Source organism: Podarcis pityusensis (genome assembly GCF_964106645.2).
Source record: "Podarcis pityusensis genome assembly, chromosome: 11".
In the NCBI taxonomy this organism is placed as follows: Eukaryota; Metazoa; Chordata; class Lepidosauria; order Squamata; family Lacertidae; genus Podarcis; species Podarcis pityusensis.
This window is the reverse complement of record NC_138036.1, coordinates 26,549,395-26,572,228: the sequence shown is the minus strand read 5'-3', so window position 1 is coordinate 26,572,228 and position 22,834 is coordinate 26,549,395. Positions and strand designations below refer to the sequence as shown.

The 22,834-nt window shown below is 38.2% G+C and overlaps 1 protein-coding gene across 12 annotated transcripts in view; it reads right to left on the bottom strand.

Annotated features, from left to right (window-relative positions):
• The window catches only part of MAST4 (microtubule associated serine/threonine kinase family member 4), a gene marked incomplete at its 5' end in the record, with an annotated part of 192,710 nt that overhangs the window by 29,872 nt on the left and 140,004 nt on the right, over positions 1-22,834 (bottom strand). For all 12 annotated transcript variants that reach the window (XM_080972174.1, XM_080972179.1, XM_080972178.1 and 9 more), the window contains 9 exons: positions 566-704; positions 1,692-1,900; positions 8,220-8,305; positions 8,891-8,958; positions 12,543-12,675; positions 14,781-14,882; positions 18,446-18,655; positions 20,184-20,259; positions 22,371-22,528. In XM_080972174.1, the coding sequence (XP_080828300.1) occupies positions 566-704; positions 1,692-1,900; positions 8,220-8,305; positions 8,891-8,958; positions 12,543-12,675; positions 14,781-14,882; positions 18,446-18,655; positions 20,184-20,259; positions 22,371-22,528 (1,181 nt within the window). The remainder of the gene's footprint in view (positions 1-565; positions 705-1,691; positions 1,901-8,219; positions 8,306-8,890; positions 8,959-12,542; positions 12,676-14,780; positions 14,883-18,445; positions 18,656-20,183; positions 20,260-22,370; positions 22,529-22,834) is intronic.

Sequence of the window (22,834 nt, the reverse complement as noted above, 5' to 3'; positions counted from 1 at the left end):
ACTTTGAAAATTCTGAAGTGTCTTCATTCAGCTCTTGTTTAATATAATCCACACCTGAGAAAAGCTTTAACCCTCTTAACTGGACCATTATTGTCCAAAGGTGAGTCTGCAAACATTTGCATGATCTGACACATGAAGAAACTGCAATACCTAACAAGTGTCAAATGGTGGATAAAGCATATAAACAACTGTTGCCCTCAGCTACGGACTATGACTGGAATACCTCCTTGAAACGCACTGCTGCAACGAGTTAAAAATAAGAGAGGAACCAGTCAACAAATTCACTATAACTGCAGTTCTTTTAAAAAGAAACAAAACAGTTAAATGATTATATTCTGAATTTATCTATCAATAAAATTTTATTACATGGACACAAGCCCATTAAAATAAAATTAAAACCCTGGAAGTCATTCAATATGCAATATGAAATGAGTAGTACACATATAAACCACGGAAAAGGAAAACCATGCAAACTACACTACACTTCATTTCACTTTGCCCAGAGGCTTCATATACGATATCATTAGTGTTTCAAGCAACTATTAGTTACATGCTATATACATACTTATCTGGTTTCAAATCCCTATGTACTATTCCATAGTTGTGGAGATACTCCAATGCCAGAACAGTCTCTGCAAAATACATTCTGGCCATGTCTACAGGCAAAGGTCCCATATTTTTCATTAAAGTAGCACAATCTCCACCTGAAATATAACGTGTATTATTAAACCTATTCCACACTGAAGAGATGTTTCAGGATTCCGTTTGACACACAATTATAATTAAGAACAGTGTATCCATAAGACTATTCTATTAAAGTCAACATGTGAGCAGACATGTTGACTGTAATAGAAACTATTATAGTAATAGGACTTTTTTTGCCACTTTACATCACAAAAAGAAACTAATATTTTTTAAAATTGTGTTACATACATTCAAATTAGTTAAAGAAACTAATGTTGAACATTTTAGGTATGTGTGTCTCTTTTTAATATTTGCCCTTTACCAAAGGATTTATGCAAATCCACTCATAGAAACACGGACAAGAAGGAAGAAAAGTTCTATTTCAGTATGAACATCTGGCACTGGCACAAGCAGGAGAACACATGGAGGGGGGGTTGAGTAAGCAAGCTACCTTATCTACTTATAATACTGATGGGTGAATCCTCCTGAGGAGCTCGATTCATAACCAAGCCCAACTAACCCAAACCAAAAAGCTCTGTTATTTCTGAAGATAGTTAACATAGCTTTCCAGGTATTAAATACAACATGGTCCAATTCCTTCACCAACCCCATAAGCCTCCCCACTCAACTACCTAAGCTGGTGGTTGCTGGTTTTCTTCTACAGCTTAAAAAAAAAGGAAAGGGGGGAAAGAACACAGAACCATCATCATAGTAAACAAAGTGTCTCATCACCCCTAACTACTCCTAACCATTTTGCACACTCCCCCAATGACCTCTCTAATTTGCCACAAGGAAAATCTGGAAGTAATTTCAGCTCAGCCCTTATAATGCTCCCTACCTTTTAAGAAGGTGAACATTATGAATTAGTGGGATTTATCTTCTATCTTGTCATCCCTAATTTCTAGTGTGCATTGTGGACACTGAAGAATGGAAATCTGTAAGGTAAAAATATTCTCATCTTCCAGTATTACACTGCGCATGCCAGTGGATGTAGAACAATACTGTACCTTCTACATATTCCATGACCATGCATAAATGGCGTCTAGCTTCAAAGGAACAGTACATGCTGACTACAAATGGATTTTCTGCAAATGTCAGGATATCACGCTCAACAAAAGCCTGCTGAATCTGGTTTCGAAGAATGAGATTCTGTTTGTTAATCTTCTTCATCGCAAACCTCTGTCTGGTTTCTTTATACCGCACCAAATAAACAGCACTGAAAAGAAAAGAGAGAGAAAGAATCAGGATGAGATTGTTTTTAAATCTACTACTTCTAATGCATACTATGCTAGAATTCCAGGATTCAATTTCTGACCTAAGTTGCCACTTCAGGTAACCAGTTAAACATTGATTAAGCCAGTTACAAAAAAAACACACCAAAAAAAAAAACCCATGCTGAAAATGTTTTTGTCAGTACTCACTAAAAGGCTTTATGATGGGGAAAACTATTATGGCGCAATATAATAATTAAACCTGAAACTGCTTACTTTGCGAGTGTGCATCATATTTATGACTCCACCTTTGACTCTTAAGGATGAAATCTTGAATACAAAGGAGGGAGGATGAGAGCTTCATGATGAGACAGCTTTTCTTTCCAAATTGTGAAAGTGGTACACCCACTATCCTAGACATTACCAATGAATAAAATTTATCACTACTAAGGCAGCTGTGCTGTGGCTGAGTCAATCTGGAGTTCGCTGACATCATGGCTGCTACATAGAAGCTTTCCAACCTCTGATCACTCAAGTTCAGACCCCTATATATTTCTGAATATGGGCTGAAATATGTCTATTTTTATTTGTATCCCCACAATCTTTTAAAAATAACACCAGCGTTATCTTTTCCACATAGTCAAAGTTCTGTCCCTTATTACCACTGCAGGAACATTTCTTAAGATACACTTTCTCTTAATTTCTCTCATTCTGACAGCACCATTCCCATTTCAGTGTTGGAGCAGACAAAAGAGATTGCACCACACTGAAATCAGGACGACATAGCACCTTAGGCAAAATATGAATCATGTTACATCCTTTGTACTTCCTTTAATGAAGCCATGTGACTCAGCCCAATAACGTTTTGAAACTGGCTTCTGCTCCTCGCAATCCCCTCAGAATGTGTGTGTGTCCACACACTCAATCAATAAAGTTCATTTCCTTGCTGCTGGCCACAGAAATTATGGCATAAACATATTTAATCCTTCCCTATAGTTTAGGTTCTTTATCCCATTTGTTTCTCTGCACAAACCCTCTTCTTTGAATATGAATGATTTGCCCTGTTCAGCCTTGAACTCTTCTCTTTGATTTTAATGTGGTGAGCTCTTGTTTATCATATGTACAGGAAAGTGGCCCTCATAATTTGCATTAAGTTTGTCAAAAGGCAAGAGCAATCCACCCTGATCCGCTTTGTCTGGGGGTGGGGTGGATGGGATAGAGATGTCCCTCCAGCAGCCCTGCTGGCATCACTCTGCTGGCAAGGAGCTTCCACTTCTGCCTGCCAAACATGCAGGCAAACAGGATCCTCGCTAGCAACAGCCACCAGAACACCCTCAAATGGGACTGTCCAGGGGCAGGGCTGGGTCTATCTGTGATCTGCCAACCTGGCCCTACTATAGTGATGTGGTGGCATCAGGTCTGATCTTGGCCCTAATACTGTGCCACTTCCAGGCTGTCAGAGCAAACCTACTGCTCCAGCCACCGTGTGTAGGAGGGGGGCTACAAATGCTACAGTGGCCTGCTGCTCTGTAAAGTTTCCATAAACAGGAAAGTTTAGGGACGGGGCGGGGGGGGAGTTTGGACTCATCCCCAATACCCTGAAAACTAAACAGTTAATTAATCAACTGATTGTGCATAAGAATATAAGGCTTCATATATGCTACACCTTTAAAGCACATTTGAAGTACATTTTCCTTCTCAAATTTCCTTCTGGGCAATGGAGTTAACATCTCACAGAGTTACAATTCCCAGCACCCTTGACAACCCACAGTGCCCAGAATTCTTTGAGGGAAAGAATGTGCTTAGAATTTGCTTTAAATGTATAGGCAGCCCCCTGCTTACGTGCATTCAATATGTGTGCAATCATGTATGTGCACATCATGCCGAACCCAGAAGTGACCCAGAAACGTCACAAAGACATCACTGAAACGTCATTAAAAGGACAGAACAGAGGCAGGGTGGAGGAGCAGGGCGGGGTGTTTGTAGGCTTTTTCAATGGGTTTCAATCATACTTTATTTCACAGACACACGTGGTGCCTCAGAATGTAACCCCCACATAAATGGGGAGCTGCCTGTATAGTGTATACACTCTCTAAAATGAGCCCTGCTGTATAAGACGAAAGGCCTTCCTTGTCCAAAATTCTGTTCCTGTGGTGGCCAACTAGAGGTCTATGGGAACCACACAAGCAGGGCAACAGTGCAAGAGCCCTCTCCTGCCCATGAACCCCAGCAACTGGTCTCAGGGAGAAGGTAGCTCCAACACTGGAGGCAATACACAATCATCATGATTTGTAGCTACTGATAATTTTGTGCAATATTTAGTCTAAACCTGTTTTAAACATGTCCAAGTTGTAGAGTCTAAGCAATAACTGAAATTAGTTGTAATAAAAAATTCCTTCCAGTAGCACCTTTAAGACCAACTAAGTTAGTTCTTGGTATGAGCTTTCGTGTGCAAGCACACTTCTTCAGATCTGAAGAAGTGTGCTTGCACACGAAAGCTCATACCAAGAACTAACTTAGTTGGTCTTAAAGGTGCTACTGGAAGGAATTTTTTATTTTGACTATGGCAGACCAACACGGCTACCTATCTGTAACTGAAATTAGTTGTGTGAAAGAATGAATAGGCTATGCACCATACACCGTATGGTTGCTTAACCACTCTAACAAAATTTAAACATAAATGCTATATGACATATAACCACATACTGAAGACCACAAGTACCATTAATATGGCATGAGAGAAACTGTACAGCAGATGACACTGTGGAACAAATGCATCCTGTTTAAAAACCCGGTCTGCTAGAACATTCAATAACATTCAATTGAAATCTTCATTGGCACATTGTCTATATGAAAACATAACAATGTGAATGTTATTACTTCTTTGCAGTCCTTAATATTTAATTATTGCACAGACCAGCTACAGAGGTACCTCGGGTTAAGAACTTAATTCGTTCCGGAGGTCCGTTCTTAACCTGAAACTGTTCTTAACCTGAAGCACCACTTTAGCTAATGGGGCCTCCTGCTGTCGCCGCGCCGCCAGAGCACAATTTCTGTTCTCATCCTGAAGCAAAGTTCTTAACCCGAGGTACTATTTCTGGGTTAGCGGAGTCTGTAACCTGAAGCATCTGTAAACTGAAGCGTATGTAACCCGAGGTACCACTGTACATTTGAAATCAAGTGATTCTCTTGTGAGGGTTCCACATTACAGTTAACATTACTGATTTTCCTAATCTAATTTGCTTTTTCCCAATTCTTCCTCACCTCATTTTCATTATTACATCTTCCATTTAATTCTATAGGCTGGATCCAAATGTACTTAAGAATAGACCCATTGGACTCAATGGGACGTATTATTATAGGTCTACTCTAAAGTATGCGTATGTCTGAATCCAGTCATATATTTGTTTATCGATACTGTTTTTGATAAAGTTTTTTTTTTTTTTTTTTTTTTTTAGTGGAATACTATGAAAAACTCATGCATATAGGTCAAGATTCAGCCAGTGGGCATGTAGACACAGCAGAAAATCCTACACATCCAGAGACTGACGTCTGGTTTCCTTTGTAGTCATTGCTAGTGCTAAATAGAGACAAGCAGTTTTGCAGTAGCAGTCCAAAGTACCTCAGGTTCACTCCCTTGTTCACAAATCTGTTCTTTGGAATCTAGTCAAACTACATTGGAACGCTACTGGCCAAACATAAGGTAAGTGTCTTTTAAATCTGAGCATAGAAAGAAGAGCTGTTTATCAGCCAACTATGTCTGCACAACATCTTGATAAACATAAACAAAAACACAGCGATGCTTTCCTTCTTTCACTTGACTGATTTCACCTTAGAAAAACGTATTTTTACATATAAAAGAATTATTTTCCCGCTTTCGGTCAGTTTACAGGCCAAAAAACATCATTAAGAGCACCATACTTAGGGCAGTTCATTTATTTATTTGCTTTAAAGATTTCTGTGCTCCCCTTTTAATCGAATTGTCCTCCACTGGCATTTAAATAAATAAATAATGTTAATTCATTTATTTCCCTTTTATTAAAAAACACATGCCTTACACCCAAATGGAGCTCCTGTTGAGAATATATTTTCCAAAAATACTTTCCTGGGGAAGATGAGGCAATTTTCTCAGATTCCTACTTCTGCCTGCCATCCCCTATTCCTCCCCAAAATCTATGCCACTGCTTAAGAGATTGGGATACCCTCTGGAACAATGTAAAGGTGGGGGTGCAGGGGAAAGGGGCAAAAATAATCCCTGCCTCCATGTCTAGATCTAACCCATTATGGATGGCTCATTAGGATGTGAATAGGGCAGAAGTGCCCCTACACTGGCAAAGACAAGATCTGAAATATTTTCCCCACAGTGCTAATAGTAATCTCTACAAATTGGATAGTTTATTTATAAATACTTCCTATTCTACTAGGAAAAATGAGAAAAAGCACTGTTCCTTTAATCCCAAAAGTGAAAGAGCATCACCCCTCTCAAACTTAAAACAACACAATAGGTTTTGTTAATTATTTTGTGTATGTATCAGCCACATATGTTTATTTCCCTGCTGCTCACTAGCAAAGTCTCAAGAAGACCTGAGGTGCACAGCAACTGTAATTATGTAACCTTCAACAAAACTAGAAATGGCTATTGAACTGTTTCACCAAAGCATACCGATGAGGGATTAAGCAAGTGCAACAATTGTGAATGAAACTTCTGTTCTGAGGTTAAAATAATTGGGGACGGGGGGGGGGGGGTGAAGAGAACACATTTCATTTGCAACAATAAACAATTTATGTGCAAGAAACACAAGATTTGGCTTACAGAGGAAAGTCTAAGACAAGACAGCTTGTGAAGATATTAATGACTTGGCCTGCATCCTACATGTTTACTGATTCACAGCTTGTTTAACTTCTTGTATATTCTCAACCATTCATTTCCAATAGCCTAGTGTATCTCATGTGATATAAAGTATTTTAATTCACATGAATGAATTTATTCCCCCATACAAATGAATCTATTCCTCCAGTTCTCAGCCAGCTTTTAAAAAACATACTTACTGAAACTTAGGGAAAAGGCTCACATATTTAATTGATCAAACTTAATAAATCTGATAATTTATGCCAAATTATGCAAAATCAAGAATTATATTTTGAAACACAGCATGTAAGCTCTCTAATGAAGGCACCTAATTCCATAACAGAACCAAACAAATAAAGATTAGAAGGTCGGCAGTTCGAATCCCCGTGACGGGGTGAGCTCCCGTTGTTTGGTCCCTGCTCCTGCCAACCTAGCAGTTCAAAAGCACGTCAAGTGCAAGTAGATAAATAGGTATTGCTCCGGCGGGAAGGTAAACGGCATTTCCGTGTGCTGCTCTGGTTTTGCCAGAAGCGGCTTGGTCATGCTGGCCACATGACCCGGAAAAACTGTCTGCGGACAAACACCAGCTCCCTCGGCCAGTAAAGTGAGATGAGCGCTGCAACCTCAGAGTCGTCCACAACTAGACCTAATGGTTAGGGGTCCCTTTACCTTTTTATATACATACATATTTGGTTCAATCAAAATGCTCCCATTTGGAAGAAACAGCATGTTACACTATCATAATAAAAACATTAATGAACTACATCAGAAAAATATACCCGGTGACATTTCTGAAAATAAATCAATGAACCATAAGCTAGACCTCACTTATTTATGGGACTGCAGAAAATTAATGGCCTAGAAAACACCAAAAGGAAAAATGCTGTCTGACAACATTAACTTTATTTTCAGTTTATACTAGTAATAAACAGCATTAAGTGCCTGTGAAACAGTTTATTGCTTTGCATCCACAAAAGAAATAGTATAATTATTGTTTAATGGTACTAAAATTCTTAACAGCTAAGTTATTAGTAAGTGCTACCTTTTTACTTGGAAATAGTGGTCCAATTTGACTGAACACAGGGGATCAGAATTCTAACCTTCTGAACTTAGCATTAATAACCCAAACAAATAAAGAAAACCAATGAATGTGTTTTGTTAATACTAAACAATGAAAAAAAATGAAAGAGCCAAATGATTTCAACATAAGCTTTATGCACATGCTGCATATTATGCAAGGTAAAGAGACTCTATTTTAAGCAGAAGTTGTACCAAAGATAAAATAATAATAAAAAAATGGGAACCCCTTTCCCCATTTAAGAGCTATTCATTTCATTACCAACATAGAAGAATTATTTAATTACATTTTTCTATACAAACTTGTTTACCAGCCAAGAAGTAAGCAGTTTCATTTTGAACAGTATACAAACTTGCATGCAAAAGCTATGAGCCTTATTTATTATAAGAGTACTCACCCATATGCTCCATTACTAATCAGCTTAATTGTCTCAAAATCACTTTCACGAGGCTTCCTTTTAAGTTTAAGGGATGCATTGGAACTCTTTAAAAGAAATTTTAAAAAAAGAAATCCAGTTACACTAGACATAAAAAGTTGCAATATACAGTGGTATACAAAGTAGATACCACAGTATATACCACTGTATACAAAGTGGGTCTACTTAGAACCAGTGTTAGAAACTGAGATATGAAAGATAGGAGCTAAATGGCACCTTAAACCGAGGTTATGGGCACAACAACAGAATGTCTAGGTGCTAAGTCCTAGAAGTGCTCTCTTACTGGAGAAATTGCTTGATTAATAAATAGAATGGCAGTGCAGATAATCATTCTCTTCTATTTCACAAAATGCACAAATTACTTATTTTTATTTTTTATATTACTATAAAGCAAAAATAATATTGTCAAAAAAGAGTGGTCTTTGATTACAACTAAATACATAAATAATAGAATAAAGAAAGTAACCCTCCAAACTAATTTCTCATATAATTGCTACATTTATATTGATTACTGAAGACAAATAGGGTGTATGCTGCACACTTTTATAAGATAATGAAATGAAACAATACAGCCAACTGTTTATTTTGAACTCATTATAAGAAAACATAGGCCAATGTAGCAAAAGACTTACACTAACTGATTCATCAGTTTCTGGAGTTGCTGCAGTTCCACTGTCATAGTTTGCTAGCTGGGCTATTTCTACAATATAAAAACAAAGTATACTATATTTTAAGAATACAGTTTGAATATTTATTAAAATAATGGGCTAAAAGTCAGAGGGTGCAATGTTTTAACTGATACAGGGAAATACAATTTACTTAAGGAATAACACTTTAGAAGTTCAACTACATCTTCATTTAAATTGGTGTAAGAACTAAGAATACAAAGTCACGCTAATGAAAGTAAGAGTTAAAAAATGTCTTTGTAGTGCCACCTCCCTGATAAAATTTTAAGGTGGTTGGAAAAGAGGAAATGGCAAAAATCTCCACCTTGCCCCATTTGTCCAGCACTAGTGTACCTTTACTGAGCAAATATCAGGATCCAATCCATTGTATATACATGTCAATATTGGGCTATTGGCCTGATCCAGCAGGCTCTTCTTATGTTCTTAAAGAGCCTGCTGAATCAGGTCAACAGTCCATCTAGTTCAGCATCCTGTTCTCACAGTGACTAAACAGTTGCCTGTGGGAAATCAACAAGCCGGATTTGAGCACAAGAGCACTCTCCCCTCCTGTGGTTTTCAGCTGCCTCCAACGGTGGAGGCAAAGTATAGCCATCCTCACATCAGCTTTAAAAAATAAAACACAAAGGAAACCATCCCATAACAGCAAACACCAATTCATAAACACACAGAAAAAAATCATTAATACAATCCAAGTCAAGAATGCATGTAGGTGTTTCTTTTAAATCAAAGCCAACATGTTTTATCGTTTAAGTTAAGGCCACCTACAACAACAACAACAAAAACTTTGTATTAGCTTTACTAGTAAGTTAGAAAATATGGGATTTTATCATGGAACTGCTGAGAGTGAGTTTTCCCATCCGCTTTTTTGGCTTGGCAAGACCTAAGCCATTAATGTACTTTGACAACCTTCTCAATCCAAAAATTATATTCATAAATAAGAAAATTAAAATGGTTCCGTTTTAAACATTACTTTTGCAAAATAACCATTATCTGAGAAACACACATTATTTGTAAACAGTAGGTAGTAATGGAATGAAACCACGAGTCAGCTTTTGAAGCAGGAAGTTAAGGAACCATTTTGCAATGCCTGAAGACATTTTTTAAAACTCATCTAAATACCATTAAACATCTGCTTTTTTATTCCATTGATTTAAACCATTTCTAAAGACTCATGATTCAAAAAGGTAAAGATGGTAATTTAAAAGCCATGGGGAAACATTTCTCCCCAGGGAACATTTCTGAAATACAACAACCAGGCTCCAATAAATGATGAATCTGTTGTGCTATTGCTTTCAGTACAGTATAGGTTATCTGGCATTATCTTGAAGTACTGCATGCATCATTTCACTTGAAGAAAAGATACTTTAGAAACTATAACAAAAAGGAGGAAAAACATAAAGGCTGAAATCCTAAGAACAATTACTGGAAAACAAATTTCACTGTCGTATTAAGAGGCTCACTCGCTTACAACTGAAAATATATCCTTGTTATAAACTTGTTTTTATAAACTTAGTCAACTAGAGCTGAGCTGATACTAACAATGAAGGTAAAAGGTAAAGGTAAAGGACCCCTGGATGGTTAAGTGCAGTCAAAGGCGACTATGGGGTGTGGTGCTCATCTTGCTTTCAGAAGCCAGCGTTTGTCCACAGACAGCTTTCTGGGCCATACGGCCAGCATGACTAAACCACTTCTGGTGCAACGGAGCACCGTGACGGAAACCAGAGTGCACAGAAACGCTGTTTACCTTCCCGCCACAGCGGTACCTATTTATCTATTTGCACTGGTATGCTTTTGAACTGCTAGGTTGTCAGAAGCTGGGACAGAGCAACGAGAGTCTCCCCTATAGTTTCATAAACATGTTTTCTTTTATTTCAATGTGTCTGAATTTACATACCACTGAAATTATTAACAAGCTTCAAAATCTGCAGGTGGGATTGCATGTTTCTTTAGATAAGTTTCAGAAGTATGCAACAGAAAGCACCACTGCATGCTTACGTTGTTGTAACATGTATAATTACAGTACAATCCTATTCAAAGTCCAATTTTCTTTATATGGTTTGAACATTAAAAAGGCAAGTGGGCTTAAATCACTGTTTGATTAGCCTGAAGAAATGAAACCGTGCAATAAATTAACTATATGGATAAATTATTTAAGAAACTGTATGCAAACAGGTATTGCATGTTTTTGCGGGGAAGTCAAGTTGTCCTCATCCTTCAAAAATACTAAAGAATACTAAAGAAGGTCAATAAGTGGTGTATTTCCATGTTCTATCCCCACGTGCCAACCAGAGGATTGTTTTAAACTAGGGCAATTTGCTATACTGATTTAAATAGGCAAGAAGACTAACCTAACTGTTTCCCATGGGAGGTTAATACATTTCCTAGAGAGGAATGCATGCCATATTTAATGTTTTGGTATAAAACTAAGTAGTCAGTAGCAACCTAGGACCATAATCCAAAAGCTTTGGCCATGTAGTCTATATGTCTTTTGTTCTGAAGAATTGTATCTGCTTAGAGACCGATTTCTGTGTGGCTCGTTCTATATACCGTATTTTTCGTCCTCTAGGGCGCACCGGCCCATAGGACGCACCTCATTTTTTGGGGGGGAAATGAATAAAAAAAAATCCCCCCCCCAGCCGCGGCTGCCGCCCCAAGCCTCGCGCGCCCGGCGGGACCTCCCGCCGGGCGCACAAGGCTTGTGGACACCTCCGGAGGGCTCCCTGTGCTTCGGGCAGCAGGCTGCTGCCCGCAAGCCTTGTGAGCCCGCGGGAACTCCCGCCGGGCTTGCAAGACTTGCGGATAGCTTCCTGATAGCACCAACCCCTCTCACTCTCCAGGCTTCAGCAAAAGCCTGCATTCGCCCCATAGGACACACACACATTTCCCCTTCATTTTTGGAGGGGAAAAAGTGCGTCCTATGGGGCGAAAAATACGGTAAATACAAGGATAGAGAGTGTGATCACTTACTTAAATGTAAGGCTGAAATTCTATGCACACTTACTTCATACCTCTGGACTGCCTTGAAATTTTCTTTTAAATTAGATTAACATACAAAAACCCATCTCAAAAGCGTTACTTTTATCTATGCTGCTACCCCCTTTACTATTGAGATTTGCCCAATGACTTCTTTCTGGTTCTCTGAGTGAATCATATTAAAATTATCCAGACTATCCAAGAATGTTTTGATATGCTCTAACATAACTTATATTCACATCATCCTTCGTTTATCCTGGCCTGTGACTTGACCTCACCTGCAGCTGTCCCTGCTTTTCTCAAAACCACTAAACGTCGCACCACAAATTTCCACCATGAAAACATTTAATGAGGGAAGGCATTGAGAAGCTCAGTCGTATCTTCCTTTATCAGCAATGCACCTCCTGAGATGAAAAATGAACTGGCTTTATCCTTTATCTCCCTTTTTCTTCCTAACAACTTGCTATTTTCTAACACTTGATAGATAAAATATTAGATATTTTATTCCATGCTGTTTGTACATCATTATAAAGATTGAAATAAACTAGATAAAGAAAGTAGAACCCGCTAACATAATAAACTTGATTTAAGAGCTGTTTATTATTAGTCCATGGCATTCTCATACCTTCCAAAGGATCCTTATTCAATCCCAGTTGACTGATAATATATCTAGGAATGTCAGTTTTAATGCCCTGTCCCTCTTTTGCATGTCCTTCAGCAGCTTCAAGAAGATAGTAAAATTCCTCAGGATCAAATTCCTAAAAAGAAAAGAAAAATCACTGCAGAGATCTTCTGTGTTTACTTAATTTGGTTGCAAGTCATTAAGATGCCTTTCTTATGATAACAATTTTGATGCATAGCATCCCCACACGCTGCAAACACCACCACTGCCACAACCATTGTGGAATGGCTTATCATTGAAATCAAAGGGAAAGAACAACAAAATCTAAACTTTAGAAAGTGTACAAATTCCTCTTATTTCAGTTTTATTCTAGCAGATTTCACATTATTTCCCTTTTGCAATTAAAATGTTTCCGTTCATATATATTTGGGTACCGTGCACAGCGAGTTCTATTGTTTGGGGCAATGACTGATTGATAGTCTGATTGAAGGCAGCTTTATTGATTACTGCTTGCCAGAATTTTGCAAAGATCCAAACAGTGAGCAACCTGTTTGTTGGCTGACATTGCTGCCCCCGTCACCATCCTGAGTGTAAATCTTCAGGGAGTTTTCTGACTCCTAAGCCCACTATGGCCCCTTCTGAGGGTTCTGTGAGCAACCTGGGTATGTTGTGGCCAAAAGCAGCTCTCCCACCTGGGGCCATAGTGTGACTCCCGCAAGACTTCTTATGGCGATCCTCCTCAGTCCTGCCTCTCCTCAATGCTCACAACAAACATGGTGACAAGTTAAAGTTCTATTAACACCTATGACTGATTACTGATATGGGGAAGGCAAAATCCTTTCAGTGCCAAAGCCAGCTGTAGACACTCTCTCTCTCTCTCTCTCTCTCCCACAAACCTCCAGCTAGTCATTTTGTGATGGAACTGATGTATTGAAAGTGATTTATTGTTCCCCATTTTTATCAGTCTGTTTCATCAAAACCAACTCTCCCTCTCTCTTTCAAAACAGAAGACAGTCCTAAAATGGAAGTGCATACAAGACTCCTTAAAGGGATATCTGTGACAGCAGTTGACGCTGATGTGCACTGGGCAAGAGCCACCTAACAGCTGATGCAAAATTTCTTTGCTCCTTATACACCTCCATCATGCTCCCACTTACTTGCCTTTTTCTAAAACGTTGTAACCTTTCCTCATATGATTTAAGTCTCTTCCAGCTATACTGAACTGCTTTTTTGTTTTGTTTATTTGCATTTGTACTTCCATTATTTTTATTGCATTGCTTTGTTTGAATTACTTTGATAAAAATTGTAAAATAACAACAACCACTACTACCACTACTAGAAGAGGCCATAATGGTTATGCAACACCTTTTTTCTGCTGCCCCCACCCCACATAAATGGGTGCGGCAGGGTAATCTCTAGGCCCCATTTCATCCCCAATTACATTGTGAGGAAAATACTCGTGCCTAATAAACTTGGAACAAATCTAATTTTATATAGTATTTGTTTGGGACATTTAGCAGACATCCATTAAAATAATCTGATTTAAATGGACCCATTCCAAACCAGACCACTAGAGAATTCACCTATCGCTCCTAATAAGCTTTCCTCACCATGACCCTCATCCCAAACACCTATGAATACATGCAGTGATAAGCCACTTGGAGCTTAGTAAAATATGAGGCTGGCTGCAATCTTTTTCCACGGTAAGCAACTGATTTCACGGAGACCTGCAGAGTGTCTCCCAAACAGGTATATATATAATCATTAATCTAAAATATAAGAGCATGGACTTCTGGCATACAGGTAATACACAGAAACCTACGCTTGTGAAGAAATAAAACCTTAACTTTGAAAATGTCAAAAGATAAACAAAGGGCGTAAAAACACTACACACCTACCATCCAAAACACTATCTTTCAATAAACCAATAGAGTAGATAAAGCAGAACATATGCATTCAATCCACAGACCACATGGTTCAAACATTTGCATTCTATTTTCCTAGCTTTCACTCACTTGCTCCCAGAGATCAAGAAAGGCAAATAAAAAACAATTTCACCACTATTGAATGCTTACACAGCATCCCAATCTAAGACTGCAATTCATTGTGGTTTTTTTTGGGGGGGGGGAATACTAAAAATGTACTAAAAGCAACAATATTGAATGAAAAGCACTCATTCATTGGAGCCCTTCCACTGACCTTCAATGGCAACCCAACTGATTAAAATAAGCATAATCTTACCAAACATTCCAGTAAGCGAGCAGGACGTGCTATGACAATAAGAATCTTTCGGACGAGCTGCTTAATAAATGCCAGTTCTCCGCTTTCTGATCGTTCTTGGGCCTGATAAAGAAAAAGAGACTTGATGTTATATACGGACATAGAGAAAGAATTAATATGACAAATCAAACGTAATACAGTGAAATGAACTGTATATTCTTCCAGCACAATCATTTCTACAGTCACATGGGTTACCATCTCAACATAGCCACCATGTTGACACAAGTAATACCAATACCTCTGTTGTTAAATGCACAACCTGTCTCTCTCTCTCCCTCTCTCTCTCTCTCTCTCTCTCTCTCTCTGTGTGTGTGTGTGTGTCCATCCATCTCCTATGTAAGGGGAGCTTCTTAGTGCAAGTGCAAGAGAAAGCTTAGTAAAATAGTCATGCTGTAGAAGGAAACCCATAGTTGGTACACATATCTGGCAGATTAGTTTTAAGAGGGCTTGTAAGGAAATGGTTTTGTGAGGAGTTCTTCTTTAATTTTGTTTTGAATGTTATCGTAAATTGCTCTGGATTTACTGAAAAAACAAGGATAACATTTATAGGTAAGTCATATAGCTAAATCAATGTTAACTGTTTGGTAGCTCAGCTAACTCCAAACCATATTAATGCAGGCACCAGTGCCCCCTACCACCCCAAACAATGAACTGTAATGTCAGGACTGACAGTACAAACTAGTTAGTTCTTACATTTGAATCTTGCCTTTGCTATGTGCATCTCAGGGTGAACATCTGTCCAACTGTATACATGTGGTAGAAATATGAACTCAGTTCATTAAGAATCACTGCTGGAATAACATAGGTGCTGGATTCAAGATTTTTTTTATTAAAAAAAACCCCAACACTGTATGTTTATGTGCTTACAGATTATGTTTAGCAAAGCAATCTATGGATGGAATCTTGCTTCTGCACATGGACTGCCACTGCTGGATGAGAGCAAATTTCCTTAGATCTGAGCTGTGCAATCATCTGCCTTAGGAGTAAACATTTTACCTCTATCTGTGGAAGCAGCAGCAAATAAAATGTACATGGGGAAAAATAGCAGGTGAGTAATCTAAGCAGAATTACTGGGATGGCAAATTCAGTAGATGATCAGAAAAGAAATTCAAAGTATAATGTGAAAGAATGGGAACAAAAAGAGCACTTTTTTGAAGAAAGAAAAAGCTTGGGAAAGAAATTGGAAGAGGTTTTGTACTGCAGTCCAAATTTCTTTCAAACTTTGTTTTGTCTAGTAACAAAGAATAGACTTCCAGAGACCTAATGAATGCAAAGAAGCCATATGTTGCTTCTCCTGTCTGAAGGATATTGATGCTCCTTTGTTCATATCGCAAAAAAGGCACTTCTTTGTCTGAATAATAGAAGCTGCAGGATAAAGTTCAAATTACATTCACAACTTATTCTCCAGTGTACTCGTAGATATCCACGAGTGTGAACCTGAATCAATCCAAGTTAGATGGTTGATTGCATTACTAGAGACTTACTTTTCAAAATATTTTTTTACTTGTGAGTTAAAATCCCATACATGTTAACTCTTAATTAAAACAATATGATAAATTAAGTTCAGGATAGGTTTTTTAAACACCTAGTAGTTTAAAGGCAGTATCTATAGATTACTGCATTTTATTGTATGGCAAATTTGAGAGAAGAAACAAAACGGGAGAAATGATTTTCACTATTCCAGTCTGGCAAACATTAGTATGCTGAATGCATTACTATTTGTATCAGATGCTTAAACCTGCAATACTAGGTGAGCTTGTGGACAAAAAGATCCCAGGAAAGTAAAAGGAGGTTGCTCCAAGAAAACATTAAACTCAAATTGACCTTGACCTTAATACAAATATGTCAGCTAAATCAAGCTGCTCAGATGCCTTGTGACTTCCCTTAGCCATGCAAAGCAATAACAATGTGCCAAGCAGCAGGAGACACAGCTATCCACTGAATGTCACAGCTGGGAACTGACAACAATTGCATCATCAGAAACCCAAAGTGTGTTCCCACAATTTAGTTCCAGCAAACAGCAGGCATTCCTGCAAGGATTTATGTTGAAATGAACACTATAAAGGTAGCAAAAATGGGAGTTTTCATACTTGGGAATAAAGGACACCTAAATAAAAACCATAAAAGCTCAGTTTGAGCTCAAAGATACTGTTTAAAAGTGTACTTTGGAATCAATTATCTTATCAATAATTTAATTTTACCAAACATCGTGCAAACCCAAGTCTTTTTTTAAAATCCCAAAATGTACTTAAAAACTCCAGCATATTGCTAACATTTTAATAGCACTTGACCATGGACAATTCAGAAATATTATTTCACATTGTACTTGGACAGATGGCATACCCAGTTCTGTGATACCTTTAAACTACATGTAATAATTTTGCCTTCATCAAAATGTTCAATGATACAGTAAACAAATTCACAGATAAGGACCAATGGTCTCTTCCCTCAAGCATGTAAATGGCATCAGGTGTGATATATCTAAGCTGATTCATGCAAGGCAAAGTGGGGAAAATAATTTTAAAATGGAGGTCTGCCTTCTGAACTAGGAGAACATGCTACAAGTGGCCCATGGGGGTTGTTTAACCGGCCCATGGACCCCCGCCACCCGCTCGGTCGGCTCCCGTGTGCCACACTAAACAGCGCGGAACAGAGCAGGGACCACCTTCCGCAATGCTAGCCAGCTTCCCATTGACTGCAGGAAGCTCCTGCAGCCAATGGGAAGCTGCGAACGCCTCCTCCGCACCAGAAGGAGCACAGGAAGTAGTGTTTGCGTGTGCGTGTGCACACACTTCAGCCCACCACAGCATCTGCGGGACCGAGAACCAGCCCAAGCCACAAATACTTTGCTGACCCCTGCTATAAGACATGTATCATGAATGCTGTCTTGGCCAAAGCATAAAAATCTACCTTATAAGGCTTAAAAAGATACTGGGACTAACCCATGTAGCCAACTGATTGACTTTCTGCAGAGGCACATTTAAGGAAAATGCTGCTGCTCTTGCTGAATGAGCAAAACTCTTGATGGGTGGAGGCAAATGAATGATACAATTATACACTTTGAGCCACCTTGCCAACATGGTGGATGGAGGAGGCTTTCTTACCAAAGGAGAAAGGGTGAAATATACTAAGAGGAAATCTGGCTGGTGGAAGGGCTTGGTATATGTAATGCAGATTATCAATGCCTTCTGCAAATCTAATGAATTTCACATTCACATTCTTTTGTATAGCTTTTCCTTAACCACACAATTATTACTAGATTGGATAAAATTAGCGAAAATTATTAGACTGGACAAAATTAAACTTGGATATAATATTCCTTTTGTCTACAACAGAGGAGAGTATAAGACTATTTCATCTGAGGCACAGAGGTACTGCCTAAGTTACATTCTAGGATAAAATAAGCTAGCTTTCAGATACTTCATAAACCAATTATATAGAGTCATATGCTTTAAGGTCCCTTAGACAACCGCGAAGGTCACTGAACTGACCAGACCGAGTTAAAGAGCTGTACATGTCTTATGTATTTATTTTTATAGGTCAGTTGCCATAACTATCTCCAGAGCTGCATTTTCTTCAACTAACATAACTCAGCAATTTCTAAACCATATTTATGTGGTTCATACCTCTTGTAGGAGCTTATCCAATTTGTGCTGTAACTCAAAGAAGTATCGTGAGGTGATGAGGCCCTGATGAGATTTATCCAAGCAATCACGAGCCAGCTCAATGATCTGGTGGTGGGTGAAACTGAGAACTCCATCTGCCAAGGGAAGGACGTTATCAGGAGAGTGGTTGGTGATAATCTCCTGAAGTCGCTCTTCCATCTGAGCAGTAGCCTATCAAAATAAGTTTTATGGGTTTAATCAAGAAGCTATTAAACATACTTAAGATTTAAATTAAAATCCCTGCAAGACAAAATAGAAGTTTACTGAACCTGTAAACTTACTTGATTGATTGATTGATTGATTGATTGATTGATTGACTGGATAGTTGCTTTATCTTGCCCAGGGCAACTCAAAGCAAGTTACAACCAACCAACCAACCAGGCAACAACCTTCACATAGGAGAATAAAGAAATGAATCAAAAAGAGACAATGCATGTACTTTTGTAACCAAAGGAAATCTTTAATAAATTTATTTAAATATATATCCTGCCCATTTCTAAAAAGGCCACAGATGGTGATCATATAGGCCATACATACTAGCTTGGCTTTCACATTACAGGAAAACATAGTTTAAAACCATCTATGGTTTAATGTGAACAAGCAATGTGCTTGTGCACATTACTCAAATTTCTTGTGGCACTCCTCTCCTGTTTGTGCTGCTACCACACAGAGGGCAAAACCAGCCAGAGTCTGGCTTGTCATGTAGTCCAAAGCAGGAGCTTGTGGTTTGTTTCCTCCAAACAAATCACCAGAAGTAACCACTTTAGCTTGTTTTAGCTACAGTGCAGAAGGAGTGGGGAAAGAGTATCCTGCAAACTTTTGACCAGCATACAACAGCACACTGCTCATTCACATCAAATCAGCTTCTTTTAAACTATGGTTTAATGTGGTGTGCCAACTGGGCTGTAGAAAGAGGTAAAATTGTATCCCTCTTTCAAACGACCTGGCATTTATTTAAGAGATTTATACTCTCTTTAGAGGAAATCCTCCACAAAATGGACTGTAGTACATTATAAAACCTTTTAAAGCACATAGTCAAGTCAGCGAAACAAACAACATTAAAACCACTAGCATAAAGCAGTAACAACCATACTCCAGTTAAATGCAGTTAACTCACCAATGCACAAATCAAATGTTTTGAGAAAAGACGGGTTTTTAAAACCTCCTTTTTAAATTTAAGACATGGGTCTTCCTGAATGCTAGAGGAATTCCATTTCATAATTGTACAGCAATCAAAAAAACCCTGTTACTCTGATAATTCAATACTAATAATATCTACACTAAAAATAAACATATATTTCTAAAGCACACACTTGCAAAAGTTGTTTCCACAAAGTTATACATGCTGCTTCCACCAGGATTCCATGTATTTGCAAGGAATTATCTGGGCTGTGTGTCCTGTCATTGCATCTTACACTGCCAAAGAACCTTCTAGAAAGTTATGTACCCTGTGTAACTGTTACCATAAAACCAAAGCTTTTTGGAAAGCGACGAGAACTATAATGCAACTTTGGCATGATTGTTTCTGAGACAGATCAGCTGCAGATCAGCTGACAAATATTTTAAAGAATATTGTTGCTTTATGATAGCATTTTTGGCTTAAATTAATCTGATATACCAAATATAACAGAACACCTTTTTTTAGAACACAGATTTCTTATCAAGTCAGCTTTAGAATGCAGTGAATATTCATCTTTACCTTTGGGAATCTTTCTTTGTATACATGGTTCATCATAATGATTTCATGGTCACAGCAGGCAGGAGAACGTCCAGGGCTGCAAGTAAAGCAAAGCCAATCATCCCTTGGATCTTGTACTGAATGAACTGAAAATGAGGTCTATAATTTATGTACTCTCTTCTGTAGGCAGTCAGTATTATTATTACTACAGGACAAGTGGGACTGCAACAAAATGTGGCAGAATGAAGAGGTCTTAGTCACTGTTCCAGTCTGTATGCCATGCCTTCCTCTGCAATACTCCATTCTAGTCAACCCTGCAACCTGGTTTTCTATCCTGTCCCCTGTACCTTGCCATGTCAGCCAGCTTGACCTCTGAACATGCTTTTTTGTCAACTGATAAAAACAATGTTTTCAAGAGCTGGGAGTCAGTCCACGCCTCGTTTCCAAAGGTGTAGGCATGTTAGTTTGCTGCAGCAGTGTCTTTGTGACATTTTAAGACTAACTTAATTAATGATGCATTTGCTAGTCTGAGGGGCACAATATTTTTGAACTCATTCCTAAATACTGCAGATGCAAAAGGCTGCTTCCACCTTTCCTACTTTATAAGAAACGAAGAACGAGCGTGTATGTATTTCCTAAGGCTAGGCACCTGATATGCCCCTTGTATCAAAATAATTTCTGCGGGTTCTAAAACTATATAAAGCAGGTTTACATGAACTGGGAAAACAGGTTCTAATACACACATATCACTAAATCCTCATCAACTATCTTTAAAGTAGAATCTCTGCTCTGTTTTGTTAGGCCTGTGGCCAAATTCTGTAAGATGTAATGTAATATAATGAAATATAATGTAATGTAGTTGCAATGCATTTTCATTGGGGGTGGGGGGGGACTGTGCAAAAGACACAGAATTTCAGGATAAGTATACATGTTGACTATTGGAGAATTCCATTTTATGCAACAGAGCCTACTGACCTCTGAATAACAGGACCCAGTTGTGACTCTTGCACCCCAGCTATGTCACTCTAGACAGGTTCTACCAGCTACTGTCCTCCTTCTACTTCATCCAGAATCTATTTGCTTATTGCATTTTGTCCCCTCTCAAGCCTCTACATGGCTAAGGGAAATTAAGGAGTGGGGGTAGTACAAGAGGAGCAAAGTGCATATGTACATTAGACTGACTTGTTTACGCTGACACTAACACTACAACTCACTGTTTTTTCATATGGAGCTGCTGTTTCATTAAATCTAGAGTGACCACAGCCTCCAGGATACATGCAACACAGTTCAGAATAAAAATTATCCTTCTCAGATAACTGGGAATCAGAAGAATGTAACATTTCAATCTATGGAGCTATGGCAGGAAATCTCTGCAAGTTGTAGTTTCTGGAGACACTAGTTTTATATTAAACTAATGCCTTAAATATTTTGATTTAGTTCTGAACAAATGAAAAGATCACCTATATTTCTTTCTCTTTGTTGACAAGCTTCACCTCTACTGAGAACAAGAGAACTTCAAACTCTTGAAAAGAGCAAACCTATCACCCTATAATTTGGTTTCTCAACAAGTAGTCTAATTCTCTGCAGATTGTGAATGTAGCTTTTTTATTAATCACCACAATGTACTCAGAACTTTGGGAGAGGAAGAAATTTAAACTAAATACTTTTTTGTGATGGTAGGAATTCTGAATAATTTATGTTGTCACGCAGCACATTTTCAATCATTTCAATAGATATACTGAGAACATTGCAAAGATTATTAAGCTAGGAAGCAACTGAAATGAAAATTATAAACTTAACTGTGAAGGTCATGATTTTACATTTCTAAGGGCAAGGCTAGTGGAAGACCATTTGAAAACTAATGTGCATTTTTTAAAAAAGCATAAGACACAATTAGCTCTATATTTTACTGCAATTCAAACATTAGTACAAGCACAACAAAAAAACCATACTGTTTTATCCAGACTTTCCCTGACACACAATTTTGGACCCTGTTGTATATTTTGAATCTCCGTATTTATTGTATTGCTTTACTTTTTTCATGTTTTACATTCATGAAGAATGCCCAAAATATTAAGAGATTTAGAAATGCTTTTAAACAAGGTAACAAAATATAAAACAATGTTATAGTAACGTGCATAAAAAGTATAGTTTCTCATGAGTTTCCACATGAAGGTATCATTTCAATTTCCTGGCAGGTCAACCCACCTCAGGCTCCTGGATCGTGGCCGCATTTGAGTGGTCCTACATCTATTATCACTGGCAATGCTTTCAGTGGCACAGAAATGTTTAGACAAAAAATGTAGTTCGTCTGGAGTTGGTTGGTATGGTAACTGGTGCAACTTCTCTTGGGAGGAACAGGATGACTGCAATAAACATGTGGAAGATAAATTCGTACCATAACCCTAAAGTCACGTTAAACATTTGTCTGGATTGTACACAGAATAACTTCCTTATTCCTAAACTTTCTGAACACAGAAAATAAAAATGCAACCTTAAAGAGATTATAGAAGCAATAACATCATGCAAACACTTTATATGCATCTGTACAGATACAGCCTTGCAATTTCAAGGACCCTTCCTGCGTATTCTCTCAGCCCTTGGATTTAAAACAGGCAAAACTGCTAAGCATATGTATGAAAATAGTATAACATGATCATCCATTAACTACA